Source organism: Nematolebias whitei, chromosome 20 (assembly GCF_014905685.2).
Source record: "Nematolebias whitei isolate Nwh7 chromosome 20, NemWhi1, whole genome shotgun sequence".
Lineage (NCBI taxonomy): Eukaryota > Metazoa > Chordata > Actinopteri > Cyprinodontiformes > Rivulidae > Nematolebias > Nematolebias whitei.
In genome coordinates this window covers 28,260,679-28,274,945 of record NC_056517.1, presented here as the reverse complement: position 1 = coordinate 28,274,945, position 14,267 = coordinate 28,260,679, and the positions used below count along the sequence as shown (strand labels likewise).

General features: G+C 37.5%; 1 protein-coding gene across 2 annotated transcripts in view; it reads left to right on the top strand.

Annotated features, from left to right (window-relative positions):
- Window positions 1–11,632, top strand: part of plod2 (procollagen-lysine, 2-oxoglutarate 5-dioxygenase 2) — a 32,696-nt gene extending 21,064 nt beyond the window's left edge. Inside the window, exons 9-20 of one of the 2 annotated variants that reach the window (XM_037694120.1) lie at window positions 1,384–1,509; window positions 1,600–1,721; window positions 3,013–3,117; window positions 4,036–4,161; window positions 4,640–4,781; window positions 5,436–5,498; window positions 7,625–7,738; window positions 7,962–8,027; window positions 8,236–8,340; window positions 10,886–11,032; window positions 11,173–11,298; window positions 11,405–11,632. In XM_037694120.1, the coding sequence (XP_037550048.1) occupies window positions 1,384–1,509; window positions 1,600–1,721; window positions 3,013–3,117; window positions 4,036–4,161; window positions 4,640–4,781; window positions 5,436–5,498; window positions 7,625–7,738; window positions 7,962–8,027; window positions 8,236–8,340; window positions 10,886–11,032; window positions 11,173–11,298; window positions 11,405–11,560 (1,398 nt within the window). In that variant the 3' untranslated portion in view covers window positions 11,561–11,632. The remainder of the gene's footprint in view (window positions 1–1,383; window positions 1,510–1,599; window positions 1,722–3,012; window positions 3,118–4,035; window positions 4,162–4,639; window positions 4,782–5,435; window positions 5,499–7,624; window positions 7,739–7,961; window positions 8,028–8,235; window positions 8,341–10,885; window positions 11,033–11,172; window positions 11,299–11,404) is intronic. The other variant, XM_037694121.1, reaches the window with a different exon arrangement.
- Window positions 11,633–14,267: the final 2,635 nt, after the last annotated feature.

Below are 14,267 nucleotides of genomic sequence, written 5' to 3'. Positions count from 1 at the left end.
TCATTTGAAGGGGTGTCACTGTTGACCAGGGTGCCTTTTAGTTTGCTCCTCTGTTGGGATTTTTTCCACTCCAGTGAGTTATAGTGGTTATGCTGAAAATTTGTCAGAGTTTAACCAAAGCTGAAGTCAGGCAAGACTTCCAGGGTTTAGGAAATGTCTATGGCTGTGTGTGGTTGGGTCTGTCAAGCATTCCCCCACATTTTATTACTTTTTTATATAAACCTAAAGCCAAACAATTGCTATTTTTATTGTTTTTCAATCGGAAAAGTGCAACAAATGTGTCCTAGTTCAGGAAGATTAAGGCGTTCACCTTGGTTGTCAAAGAAAGAGATTACTGAGGTACCATTTTTTTAAAAAGTTGCAGTAATGAACCATTACTAGCTGATTCAGAACATACTCAGCTAAACAAAAGGCACCTCTTTGATTTTTTCCCAATAAATTCAGAAAGTACTGCCATAATAAAGGTCAAATAAGGGAAAGCCGTTTCATTCCACGTCGTCCCTTTATTTGTTTGGGACAGAAACTCCTGGACGGTCAAGTCATGTGGGAACAGTGGTCGCACTGTGTCCAAACCTTTCTGGTGGGGTGAACTCAGTTTACAGTCACTCCACTGTGGCTTTTTTTTGCACTTTGTTTTTGAACTTTTGACACTCTGAGTGTTACACCACTAAAAGACCACTTCTGTGCCTGACAGACGGAGAAATTAACAACTTGCTCAACCTTAGTCTGTGTCAAACAAAAGCATGGGTGTTTCTTATTTTTGCGGCTGATAATTGCTTTAGTTGGGTTATTTTTTTTATTTTTTGTTTAGTTTTGTGTGCCTTCAGTGCCACTTCACTTATTTGCCCGTCTGCTGGCAGCCAAATGAAGGTTCCTCTAAGAAACAAACCAAAAGTAGTCATTGCGGACTATGAAAATTAGATGGTTCTGCTGGGATCGCGTTTCATCCTCAGCCCAAACCTTTGCTGTGAACTGGTCAAGAAGATCACAAGTCCAGACTGGCATGTGTGGGCTGGAGCTTAGTGTCATGGGAACGTTTTTCTTCTTCTCTGTCTCTTCCTTCATTTCTCTGCGTCTCTTCAGTGCACATATTTTAAATGCAAAGTGCACGTTTCACCCACAATCTTCATGAAAATTAAATTAAATAAATGTAAATATGACATATTGTACATTTTAAGCAAATACCATAGCAATGTGTAACAATCAAAATCATTGTTTATTCGTTTGAGTAAAATAAAGTGAAGCATCTGCAGCAGATGTTACAGTAGATTTGTTAAAGAACTGACGTGTAAAAAATGTTTATAACTTTTGTTAAGCAACGCTGCATTACTGTGACAAATTGTTTGAAAGGGAAATGATTTGTCTTTCCTCTAATCTAAACAGGAGTACCCAAACTTGTTAGTGGGAGTGTTCATTGAGCAGCCAACTCCGTTTCTGCCCGAATTCTTCCAGCGGCTGCTGACTCTGGACTATCCAAAAGATAAACTGAAACTTTTTGTTCATAATAACGTGAGTGCATACAGCTGCTCTCAAGTTTACTTCAGCACCTCTTGATTGAATGGCTTCTACTGATGTCATTAATGTTTGCCTCTTGCACAGGAAGTTTACCATGAAAAGCACATCCAGAAGTTCTGGGAGGAGAATAAGAATGTGTTCAAGAGTTTCAAAGTTGTGGGACCAGAAGAAAATCTGAGCCAAGGAGAGGCCAGGAACATGGGAATGTATGTGTGTATAGGATAAGCCGATCAAATATCAGAATCAGTTGTTTGTAGAATAAAACTGAACAAAGATAGCATAATAGTATTTACCATACCATACCATACCATACCATACCATACAACGTATAATACCATACCATACTATACAATACTACGTATAATACTATACCATACCATACTACGTATAATACCATACCATACCATACCATACCATACCATACCATACCATAGCACTTTATTTATAAAGCACTTAAAAACAGCAACAATGCCAACCAAAGTGCTGCAACCCAATTATTTATCACGATAGAAGGAAAACAGAGAGAAAATGAAGTAAAGTATAATCAAGTTACCTAATCACTTCTTAAAGAAACAGCACAAAATGTATTATTCAGTGGTAGTTTGAATTTTGCAAGCAAGATTTTGAACAAACTTAAAACTGTTTGTAACTTATTTTACTATAAGCTTTACCACAAAAGATTGCTGGACTATATTTTAGCTTTAACACCTGTGTGTCCAAAGGATAGCCTACAGCTATGAAAGCATTAAGTGAAACTAATAATGTAACAAACTATCTTCTACATTTATCAAATAAATGCCATAAGACATTAAAAAGTAGATAAAGTTGGATTAAAAATATCTTAATAGAACATTTGATTGAAATAATGATTTACCTACTCATAGTTGCATTTATTTATTTACGTATTATTTGTCTTTAAATCACTACCAGTATTTAATATTTCAATAAGAAAATGAGACCCACTGGGAAATTTTATAAAATGGAATATTTTCCCTGGAATATTTTATGGGGCTTTTACAGTTTCAATTTTTCTTGTTACAAGCTTATTTATGTTGCACAGAGTTCTTTTTGTGAAGGTTCTTTAGAAAACCAGGTCACCGGAGGAATACACTGATAAGATGTTTTTTTTTACACATCCTAATTTCTTTTTTTTTTTTTTTAAACTGGTGTATTTGTCACTCGAGAGATACTGTGATGTTACCAAGGTAATAAAAAGGTTTAGCTGTCCTTTTCATAAATGAGGATTCAGTTTTTACTCTTGTATTTTAATCATGAAGGAAACATTGGTGAGATTCCATTATTAGCACAGGATGTACTGCCTTGAGTATCTACAGTATACAGTATATTGAACAAAAAAACATTTTCTCTGAAATCATGAAATCCACTGAAGAGTAATTGATACTTTTTTAGACTGAACCAAAATGTGTTGCATACCTCAAAACTCACAAGTTTCAAATATATAACTTTTTTTACCTTTATGTGCATTTTAATCCTCAGGGATCTTTGTCGTAAGGATGTCACGTGCGACTACTACTTCAGCATTGATTCGGATGTGATGCTCACCAATCGACAGACGGTCAAGCTCCTCATTGAGCAAAACAGGTAATCTTACACTAAGCAGGAAAGAAACCATGTTGGACTTCATTCAACATGCCACCTTGGTAGCTGTCTTGATAATTCAAGTGTTGAATTTATCCCTAAAGTGGCAAACCCACATGAACTTTACAGGGCGAGTTAATTAAAGTTTTAAAATACACTGCTTTGGCTTCCTGTTTTGTATCCTGGTCACATGGAAACACTGACAAAGAATGTTGTGCCAACCCAGAAATGCTGCTTAGCGTTACATAAAAACAAACACGCAAACACTTTTTCCCTCCTTTGCAGTTTGTGATTGGGCAGAAACGTTCTCGTAAACTGGATGTCACTGTGGTTTTAGAAGTGAAATTGTAAATGACTGGAGGCATGCAAAGCAAAATGACTTTTTAGAGGATATTTAAAGGTGGCATGAGAATTCTCAGCTGGCACAAGTCTCTGTGGGAGAAAACCAAGGTCTGTGGTCTGCAATAGTCTGTCATAATGCATTAATTTGCATAAGTGCTAACCAACACCATAATTTATATAGAATTTTTTTAAAGTCTATCCTGAATTTTACATACGAAAAACATACATTTTGGGTTTAGATTTTCTAGACTGAAGATACTAGTAGTAAAACCATGTGTATTATAGGCATAATTCAGAAAAATACAAGATAGATGTATAAAAAAGCCCTTCCGAGTCAACTGCATTTATTTAATTCAGTCCAGCATAATGACCAGGTCTGGTTTGCATTATGCATGTCTATGGTCTGTTACTGTATTGGAACTGTTTTCATTTGTTTAATCTGTCTGAAGCAGCACAATGGTTTTACCACTCAGAGAGCCAGAACATTAGGCAGCTGACTGTCTGTGATATTTCCCCAAGTTTTATCTGTTCTGACAGAAATTCCCCACTCTTTCCACCCTGCCTTTTGCTTCCCCACAGAAAAATAATTGGTCCCCTTGTCACTCGTCACAGCAAATTGTGGTCCAACTTCTGGGGAGCCTTGAGTCTGGATGGGTATTATGCACGCTCCGAGGATTATGTTGACATTGTACAAAGGAAACGCGTGTAAGTCACAAACAGGTCGAAAGCTATTTCTGGTTTTGTTTCACACTTACCTGCATGCTAGGTTTTGATTTATGGATCTCTAAAACATATCCTGGTGTCCTAAAACCCAAAGTGAACATTTAACGAGTAATTAAAGCAACAATCTACCTAATAAGTAATTTAAAGAGCAAACAAGCTTGTGGTGTGAAAACCATTCTAGTAAAACTTAATTTTATTTATGTACCAAAAACTAGTTTGCATCCAGATGTTGCAAATAAACAGCACATTGTATACCCTGCAACTAGTGTCTGCTATGCAAATGTGTAGATAAATATACCAATCAGACACCAAAGTGTTCCAACCCCACTTTGTACTGATTCATTTCTCAACACAGTTTCTTGTAATTACAAAATCCTAAATCATAGACGGTGAATAACAACATTAGCAAATGCAAATTTTGACTACAACTGACACTTTCTGTGTGCCTTGTTGTTTCAAGGGGCGTGTGGAACATTCCTTTCATGGCACATGCATACCTCATTAAGGGCAGCGTCTTAAGGAATGAACTTAAAGAAAGGAACTACTTTGTTCTGGAGAAACTTGACCCAGATATGGCTCTGTGTAGAAATGCCCGCGAAATGGTAAGAAGGCATATTTTGTTTAGAATTATTGAAGATTGTGAATATGATTATTGCTTATACACTGAAACAGCTCAACATAGCAAGCTGACTCAACCTTGTTAGATTTATCTACCTGGCTTATTGAGCATGCATCAGGACTCAACCTAACAAGTTGACAGATGCTATGAATCTATCTCTTAACAAAAGCCAACAGCTCGGTGGAAACTGAAGACAGGAAAGTATTGAGTGTTTTAAAATGTCCTTGTTTGCCATTGAGGCATGACTTTCTGTTCATAGTTTGCCTGTGGTGCATTAATATTCACTGCTCCAGTTGTTTCCATCATTCTTCACTTTCTTTTGCCTTCGGTGTCATGACCTTAGTCAGTTGCAACGCCTGCTTGCCAACAGATAACATTTGCCTTGTCTTTTACATGTGTCCACCTGTTTTCTGTGTTGCATATATGTCACCTCTGTACAGCTTAAACAGCTACTGTACCTAGCATGCATTCCTTCCATAATAACCCACAAAAACATCAGCTTCAGAGGGAATCTTGCTTTCTTTTGTCATTCAGGTGCGTTTCTGTGAAGTTTTGATATATAATATGTGACATGTACACATTTCAAATACTGCACTTTATGTAATCATGTTTACATGATTCTTCTCCTTTATTTTAGACCAGTCACAGAGAAAAAGACTCCCCTTCTCCGGAATCATTCCATATGCTCAGGCCGCCAAAGGTCTTCATTTACTTTTATATTTATTTTCGTAAACATCTATTTCCAATGGTATAGCTCTCAGAAATTGATGGGATTCTGGATTATTATTATTTTTTTAAACAGACTGTTTTATCTCCAGTTTGGATTGATAGGAAGATTTATTTGCAGCAATAAGTAAAAGTCTGTTTGTTTAATTAATTTCCTTTAATATAAAAATGTAATAATTTATAAACAGAATTTTCCTTTGGAAATTATATAATTTTAGATTAGATTCCATTAACTAATAAAAAAGTTAAGCACCCAGATGGAGTGGTAGATAAAATATGGAATTGCACATTTTGACAGGTCATGTGACTTTAGTGATTACAATACAATATCTATTGGGTCATGGTGTTGGCAGCATGGTTCCTCTGTTGGTCCCATGTCAGTAGGGTGTTGTTCTCTTCAGTCCAGTCCTGGATATACAATTCAGTGTGAAAGGAATCATACAGCTGTTGTAATCACATCTGCACTGGGTCAGAGTCATTAGTCAGTGTCTCTTGGGTTAATGGCAGCCTATGTATGGTATGGTGAATCCAAAGCTTAGCTGATCCCAGTTGTCAGAACACAATACCAGATGATATGGATGTTTTAACATGTCTGATGCCTATATCTGGATGGCAGACAAATATCATGGAGTTGGGGGTTTGATTCCACCAACAGTCACACGCCGAAGTGTCCCTGTGCAAGACACTGATCCCCTCATTGCCTTCGATGTGTGTGCCATCGGTGTATAAATATGATAAAGCACTGATTATTCTTTGTGTAGATCTAGTAGAGTGCTGTATGAATGGGTAAATGAGGGCACAGGTTGTGTTGTAAAGAGCTTTGAGTATCTTGGTAAGATATAAAAGTGTTATATAAGTACAGTCCATTTACCATTTACATGCTAGACATTATGTCCACTGGTCTGATACAAACCCAGAATGTGACTCATATCCAATTCTCTCTCAAGTTCTGGTTATGGGGTCTAATGTATATATGAGGCATGCTCTGAGTCTGATGGCCATTCAGTCACTGTTTTGACTGACTGTTAGATGCTCCAGAAACTGCAATATAGCACCTTCACTCCACTCATGATGCCACCACTTACAGTAGGTTTTCTGGGTCTTGTTCTTGCCCCTTGCAAATCAGATCATTTCATATCCATTACTGGACTATATGTGTATCAAGTTAGATCTGAATTAGACCATTCCTTTTTGGTGCTTCACTATTTTGTTGGTTAATGTATTTTAATAATTAGGTGTTAATGTTGCTGCTTGTGCCACAGTCTTATAACTTAGGTTGGGTGACAGCACTTTGTAAATTGATGATAACCATTGCTTGGTGTTATAAGTTTACAATAATAATATGATTTGTCTCAGTTAGGGCAAGAAATACATGATGTATGAAGTTTTTTAAATAGCTTCCTTCATAACAAGATCCTAAATAAGGTTGGAGAGTCAATCCATTTGCAAGTCCCCTGTCCTGATGCTTTACCCTGAAAGTCTAAACATCGCAGCCAACACGTGTAACCAGCTTTCTCCTCCACTGAACACACTGATTGATTCACAGATCTCAGACTAGGCTCACTGCAATGCATTGAGCCATAATCTCAGCTTTTACAATATTATTTTAGACATTAGAAATTTGGAAATTTGCACCACTAAATTGCTGAATGATTTTAGAATTAGTGGTTATTTTTATTGCAGTTATCAAAGCCTAGTCTGATAGTGAGTCCAAATCCACTCCTACACAGCATCCTCTCATGCTTCACTTTAGACAGATGACCTTTTCCAGACATGCTTTATCCCAAGCTGCCCTACTGTTCCTGCCTCCCTCCCTTATGACTCTACCTTGTCCATACCAAGGCAAGTCAGAGAAGCCTGTCCATAAATAATCTCAGATTATTTATATGCTCTTTTTGTGTGTTTAACCTCAAAGTTAAACATGTTGAAACATGGAATTATATATATTTTATTTCTCATTTAATACAATCATAAACTATTTATGAGTGTCTTTGTTGTACTTCTGCATGTATCATAGTTACATATATATTGTGTGTGAAATATCCAAATTGTTTGCCTCTTTAATTATTATAAAACTGAGATTGTCTTTGTTTGCTGCAGGGAGTTTTCATGTACATAACCAACCGTTATGAGTTTGGGAGACTCATTTCCACAGCCAATTATAACATTTCCCATTACAACAACGATTTGTGGCAAATATTTGAGAACCCAGTGGTAAGTCGTCATAATCTGTGAAAGGTGTTTGTAATAATGAAAGGATTATTAATTAAAACAATATGAGACTTGAGTGTGAGGAACCGCTTGACCTATTTGTCTACTTTTGTGAACAAAAGCTTGGAGCTGTCTTGTGTGGGGGAAGGGGTTAGCCCTGTGAGGTATGCAGGTCATCAGGCAGTCCAAAAAATGCTTACTTATCTGACAATCTCTCTGATTGCAGGACTGGAAAGAGAAGTATATCCACCAAAACTACACTCACATTTTCACTGAGAACTTCTTGGAGCAGGTTTGTATGGACATTTTTATCTACATGCGCTCAAATTACAAATGCAGACTGAGAGAGAATGACGAAATGTCGCTAAGAAGTTTTAACATCTGTTTTTTTTTTTACATCTGGGTGTTACATTACACTGACTACAACTCCAGGTGAAATTGTTCAAATTTGTTCTCAGTGGTAATTTCTGCTCGTATGTGTGGCTGTGTGTGTGTTGCAGCCTTGTCCAGATGTGTTCTGGTTCCCAGTCTTCTCAGAGAGAGCCTGTGATGAACTAGTTGAGGAGATGGAGCAATATGGCTCATGGTCTGGAGGCAAACATGAGGTCAGTATTGTTCACCCAGACTTCCTGAACACAGTGCAGTCATTGCATTGCAAACACAGGACTTCACCTATTTCTTTCTGTTTTTATGATGGCAGGAATTAAATGTTTTCAGTAGTCAGTTTGTGCATATTATTCATAACTTCTTGTAATACAGAGGAGTGAAGGCGCAGAGGTTAGAGGAGGGATCAGGAGGTCACCAGTTTGAATAACCCGACCGTTATATCAAAATATGTTTGGAAATGGTCAAGCACCTTTACCTAGCTCCACCCTCGTTTGTCTCACTCTGGGCCCTTGAGCAAGGCCTTTAGGCTCCCCCTGCTCCCTCTGGCACCTTAGAAGGCAGCCCTCTGCTCCACACAGAGGGCTGTGGTCGGTGGTTATGTCAGGAAAGGCGTCCAGAATTAAAACAATTGCAAAATCTTTATGTGAGTTCGCTCACTGTGACAAACCCTGAAGAAACTTTACAATTAACTATGCCAGGGCTCTTCACCTAAATCGCTCAGGGGGCCATAGTTACTGAAAGCCTAAAGCTCAGGGGCCAGACATCCAGCAGTTACTGTCATAAAATACGTTTGTTTTATGGTTTAAAATCTAGTTTTATTTAAAAATGAATCCATTGGTGGACCGAACTGAGTTCCGGGCCGCCAATTGATTAGCTCTGAACTAGGACATTTTTTTCAGCTTCTCTGACCCTAAAAATAGTAAAGAACTTATAGGTAACAATTACTCTCTGCAATTAATCAATTTAGATCCAAATCTGTCAAAATCAATTTTCCCAGTATCTGCTTAATGATCCTTCTAGTTAATTTTAACACACAATTGTAGACACAATATGAGTACACCCACATACATCATATTAAATTGGAATTTCAAAGGTGGCAATTATGATTTTGTTTAGACCTGTCTAAAGCTTTTGACACTGTGGATCATAACATGTTGTGTCATAAGCTCTCAGAAATTGGTTTCTCAGAACACACCATTGGTTGTTTCTCTAACTATCTCTCAGACCGGAGGCAATGTGTTCAACATAATGGTACGTCCTCCAGTTATATAACAGTCAACAATGGTGTACCACAAGGCTCAGTCTTAGGACCCACCCTCTTTACAATCTACATAGGTAATGTAGGTCAAAACATCCCTGATGCATCCATACATTTCTATGCTGATGACACAGTTGTTTATTGTCACGCTAAAACAGTCGATAAGGCTTTCCATCTTTCGCAATCTGCATTTGACATCATCCAGTCTGATTTGTTCCACCTTAAATTTGTCCTAAATGCCGACAAAACCAAAGGGATGCTTTTTTTCAAATAGGAAAGCGGTCCCAGCAGTTCTTCCTCTGATTTCATCCTCAAATGGTGTCCCTATTGAGTTTGTTGATTCCTATAAATATTTGGATATCTTGATCGACTCAAATATCTCTTTTAAGCTCCATGTGGAAAACCTAGTAAAGAAACTGAAAGTTAAACTGGGTTTATTTTTCAGAAACAGATCTTGTCTAACTCTGAATGCTAGGAAATGCCTTGTATCTATGACCTTCCTTCCCTCCCTTGATTACGGTGACCTTATTTACATGAACGCTCCTACAAAAACCCTGCAGATGTTGGATGCTGTCTATCATGGTGCACTAAGATTCATAACTGGCTGTGATTATGGTACCCACCACTGCACCCTGTTTTCACTGGTTAACTGGACATCATTAACTTCACACAGACTCTCTCACTGGTACATTTTCATCTTTAAATCACTTCTTGATCTGCTGCCTTCATACATCTCCTCCTACATGTCTCTGCGTGAGTGCAGCTACAGCGTGCGCTCTCAGGACATTATTACCTGCAGTGTTCCCTCATTGCGGACTGAATTAGGCAAAAGGGCCTTCTCCTATTCCGCTCCTGTTTCCTGGAATATCTTACAAAAAAGATTTGAAGCTCTCGACCTTGACCTCTCTAAGTTGCTTTAAGAATCTGTTGGACTCCTGGCAGGGACCAATGCAGACATGTTCCTGTTTTTAGTTTTCTACATTCGCCTTAAAATCTAGCTGTTTTTTTCTTACTTTTTTAGCCATCTTATTTGTAAAAAAAAATAATCTGTATGCCTTTTTATAACTGTCTATTGTTGTAGCTGTTGTCCATTGTTTTCATCATTCTTTGTTGAAATTAGCACTTTCTTGTAAATGAGTCCTCGAGCTCAATGGGATTTACCTGTCTAAATAAAGGTTGAATGAAAAAAAAAAAAAGTTTAACATTGTGGTGCATCTGATTTGTGTGGCCTGTTTTATGTAGATTTAAACTGGTCTTTTGATGTGTCTGAAAGTTTGTCTGAGACTAAATATGTGCAGAAAGTTTGACTAGCTGTTTGGAAAAGACTGGGCTGGATGGGTCATTAAACCTCATCCAGGCAGACGACATCCAGCCTGTGGTTTTAACAGGACACACAGACACATCATCACCATCAACTACATCACACTGTTGTTCCACTCTGAAACAAACGGTGGTTCATTTGTTCCCTAGTTATTCACACGTTTATTTTCTCACATTTTTCACAGGATCGTCGCATAGCCGGGGGCTACGAGACGGTGCCCACGGATGACATTCACATGAAGCAAATCGGGTTTGACAAAGAGTGGTTACACTTCATCCGAGAGTTCATTTCCCCTGTCACTTTAAAGGTTTTCTCTGGCTATTACACAAAGGTTAGTCTGACCTAGTGAAGGAAACTGTGGAACTCTTTGCAGATTAACAAAGCTAATACTGCACAGAATTTCCACTAACACAAATCTGGAAGTATGATGCGATGGCTGGTAATTAACATGTACTTTTCCCTTCATGGCAGGGTTATGCAATAATGAACTTTGTTGTAAAATACACACCTGGTAGACAAGCCTATTTGAGGCCCCACCATGACTCCTCCACCTTCACCATCAACATCGCTCTAAATAACAAAAATACAGATTTTCAGGTATGATGGACTAAAGATTTGATTTGCATTTAAAAGATGTGAATTATTGCATAAAGAAAAGTAAGAAGAATCTCATTTCTACATGTTCCCTCTGTGTTCTTATTAGGGCGGAGGTTGTCGATTTCATAGGTATAACTGCTCCATAGAATCACCAAGAAAAGGCTGGAGCTTTATGCACCCAGGGCGTTTGACTCATCTCCACGAAGGCTTACCTACGACTAATGGCACACGCTACATCGCAGTGTCCTTCATTGATCCTTGAGCTGTTGTTTTATAGTGAACTCTAAATTATTTTTTTTTCTCATTTATGTTTTCTTTAATGTTTTGGATGCATTTTTTTCTTCTTTTTTTTAAAGCAATTGCTTTGAAAAATAATAATGATTGCTTCAAAAAATCTCTGTTAAACAGAGTGACAAGGGGAATTGGAAAAGACAGAAGTGATTACCATAACACAAAATTTAGCTTCATAAATTACTAAAGCAAAAAACGCAAAAGTTGCAGCTAGCAAGGCAGAGAGAAGCTCCATTCTAGGATTATTGTGTACTGTAGGTTTTCATAGTTTTTACTTTACTTTTTTTATCATGTTGGTAACCATAATTTACACACACTGGTAGTTTTAAAGACAAGCAGCTGTACCATGTGCAGGTGCCCTTTGTGCATTTCAGGTAAAATCACACTAAATGCAATTCTGTATGTCACATGACTGCAGGAATCTGCATGTTTGTCTGTCCCCTCCCCCACCACCCCAGTCCTCTGTTTTCGATCAAGGTGCTGATTACACGATGAGGTCAAACTTTACTCTGGCCCTGATCAGTTTCAAACTGGTCATGAAACGTTTAAAGAAATTCATTCAGGGGAATTGTTGGACATTGTCTGTGATTTGTTTTCCTCCTAAGCTACAGACAAACACACAGACTCTTCCAAGTGTGTAGCATTGCAAAATTTTACTACTGGTAATTAAAATATTTCCTTGTTGTCGCATTTGAGATACAATCATTTATTTGTTGGAATTGGTTTCCTTGTACTTTTGTACACCGAAGTATCCAATTGGAGATTTGTAATAATTTTATATATATATGCATATATATGTATATGTGTGTATATATATGTATATATGTATATATCAATCACACTTAAAATATATTAAATCCGTAGACAGTATGTTTTAATTGTTCAGTTTTACTTGAAAAATTCCCCTATCTAAAAAAAATAGCATCATTCATTTGCTTTTCTTTGTGTTTCTTCAAGTCTTCTTTTTTTTTTCTGACGGATGTGAGTGACTGGTTTTGGAACTCAGAAAACTTGTTTAACTTATTGTCGAGATTTAATAAAACTCGTTGTTTCAATCCTTTGTGTTTTTCATTAATTTGTCATTGTGTGTTTGTTCTGTGTCTTCAAACTGTTTTGGTGCTTTGACCCTTCCAGCAACTGTGGAGGAATGTCTGGGTTTCATCACCTCTGCAGACAGACTTATGTCTTGTTTTTGCTGTTTCCAACTTTGAATACATCACATGTAGAATCAATCAGGCCTGTTTCTGCCCTGCTGCAGGGGGAAGCACATGGAGGGCTTTGGGGTGTGGTGTGATGACCTACACGAGTGCAAATGTAGTAGTTTAGTGTACCTTTGGGTGAGTGTGTCAACATGTACATGTAACCTGATGAAAGCTCTACAGATGGGGGTTGTAAGATGGATGGCAGAACAGAGGGGTTGTATGCGGAGGGTAAAACCTACAAATGCACTATCCGTCAAGAAGCAATGCCACCACTCATTGTAACGTAGCCAGATCATAAAGACAAATAAGTAAATATGTTCCTTCCCATCAAGTCTTATTAAGTTTTAGCATCCACATATTTTGGAAAGCTGCCTCCTCCCACACAAGAGGTATGTTTTCACCCATGACTGTGAAAAGTTGGACGTTTTTGCTCCTAAGATGAAGGCTGTATGTCTGAGTAGCTGCTATGAAGGAACGACAAGGGGGGTAATTGAGAAAGGGAGGGGATTTAGGTCAGACTGGGAGGCATTCTGCTGCTGAAAGAGCCCTTTGTGTCCATCATTTCCCCTGAAATGCCTTGGGTCCATACCCTCTGAAAGGTGACATTGAACTCAGAGAGCCATGGAAAACCTGCATTCTGGCAAAACCTGAAGATTGTTGCTGGAAGGGCTTTATTAGGAGAAAATCACTTTTTTTTTGTTTTTTTACTAGACCGGTTAAAGAGACATGGGAGTGAAAGTCTGCAAAATATGCCTACCTCACTGTATGTTACCAAACTCCATAAATGGGAAAATCTTAAGATGACGACCCATGAAACAACCCAGAACGCACACATTTGTATTTGTGTCAGGAAATACTAGAAAAAATGTTAAAACAGGTACTGGGACCATCCTGTGGGAATGCTGTACAGCTCTGTCTTCAACTTCTGAGTTCCCACATGTTATCTACAGGCTTTCCTTAAAGTCAAATAGAGAAGTATATCCATTGGGGATAAGGACACTTGCTAGCAGTTTAGTTCCAAATTTAGTGTAAGTTCTGTACCTTTTCCTTGTCTATTTGGCCTCTTTTGTTTTTACAAACTGATCATGATTATTTATCAATGACTTATCAAAATATTTTGTAGTACAAAGTATCTTTGGTATATATTCATTGAATGTGGAGCTAACTAAGCATAATTAATGATATTTAAGTTATATTAATGGAAATCTATTGCTATGATGTGACTAAAGATAGCTTTTTTCCTCATGAGATCAGATTTGACTTTAAACATATTTTAAACATAACATAATATAACTAATGTTATAAACATACAACATTTAACATATATTTTAATACATTTTTCTTGACAAATCTAATGTATCAAACCTTCAAAAAATTCAACCACCTGTGAGAAATGCAGTACAAGTTTTTGATTCCAAGCACCTCATCTGAATATATATATATATATATATATATATATATATTTATTTATTTATT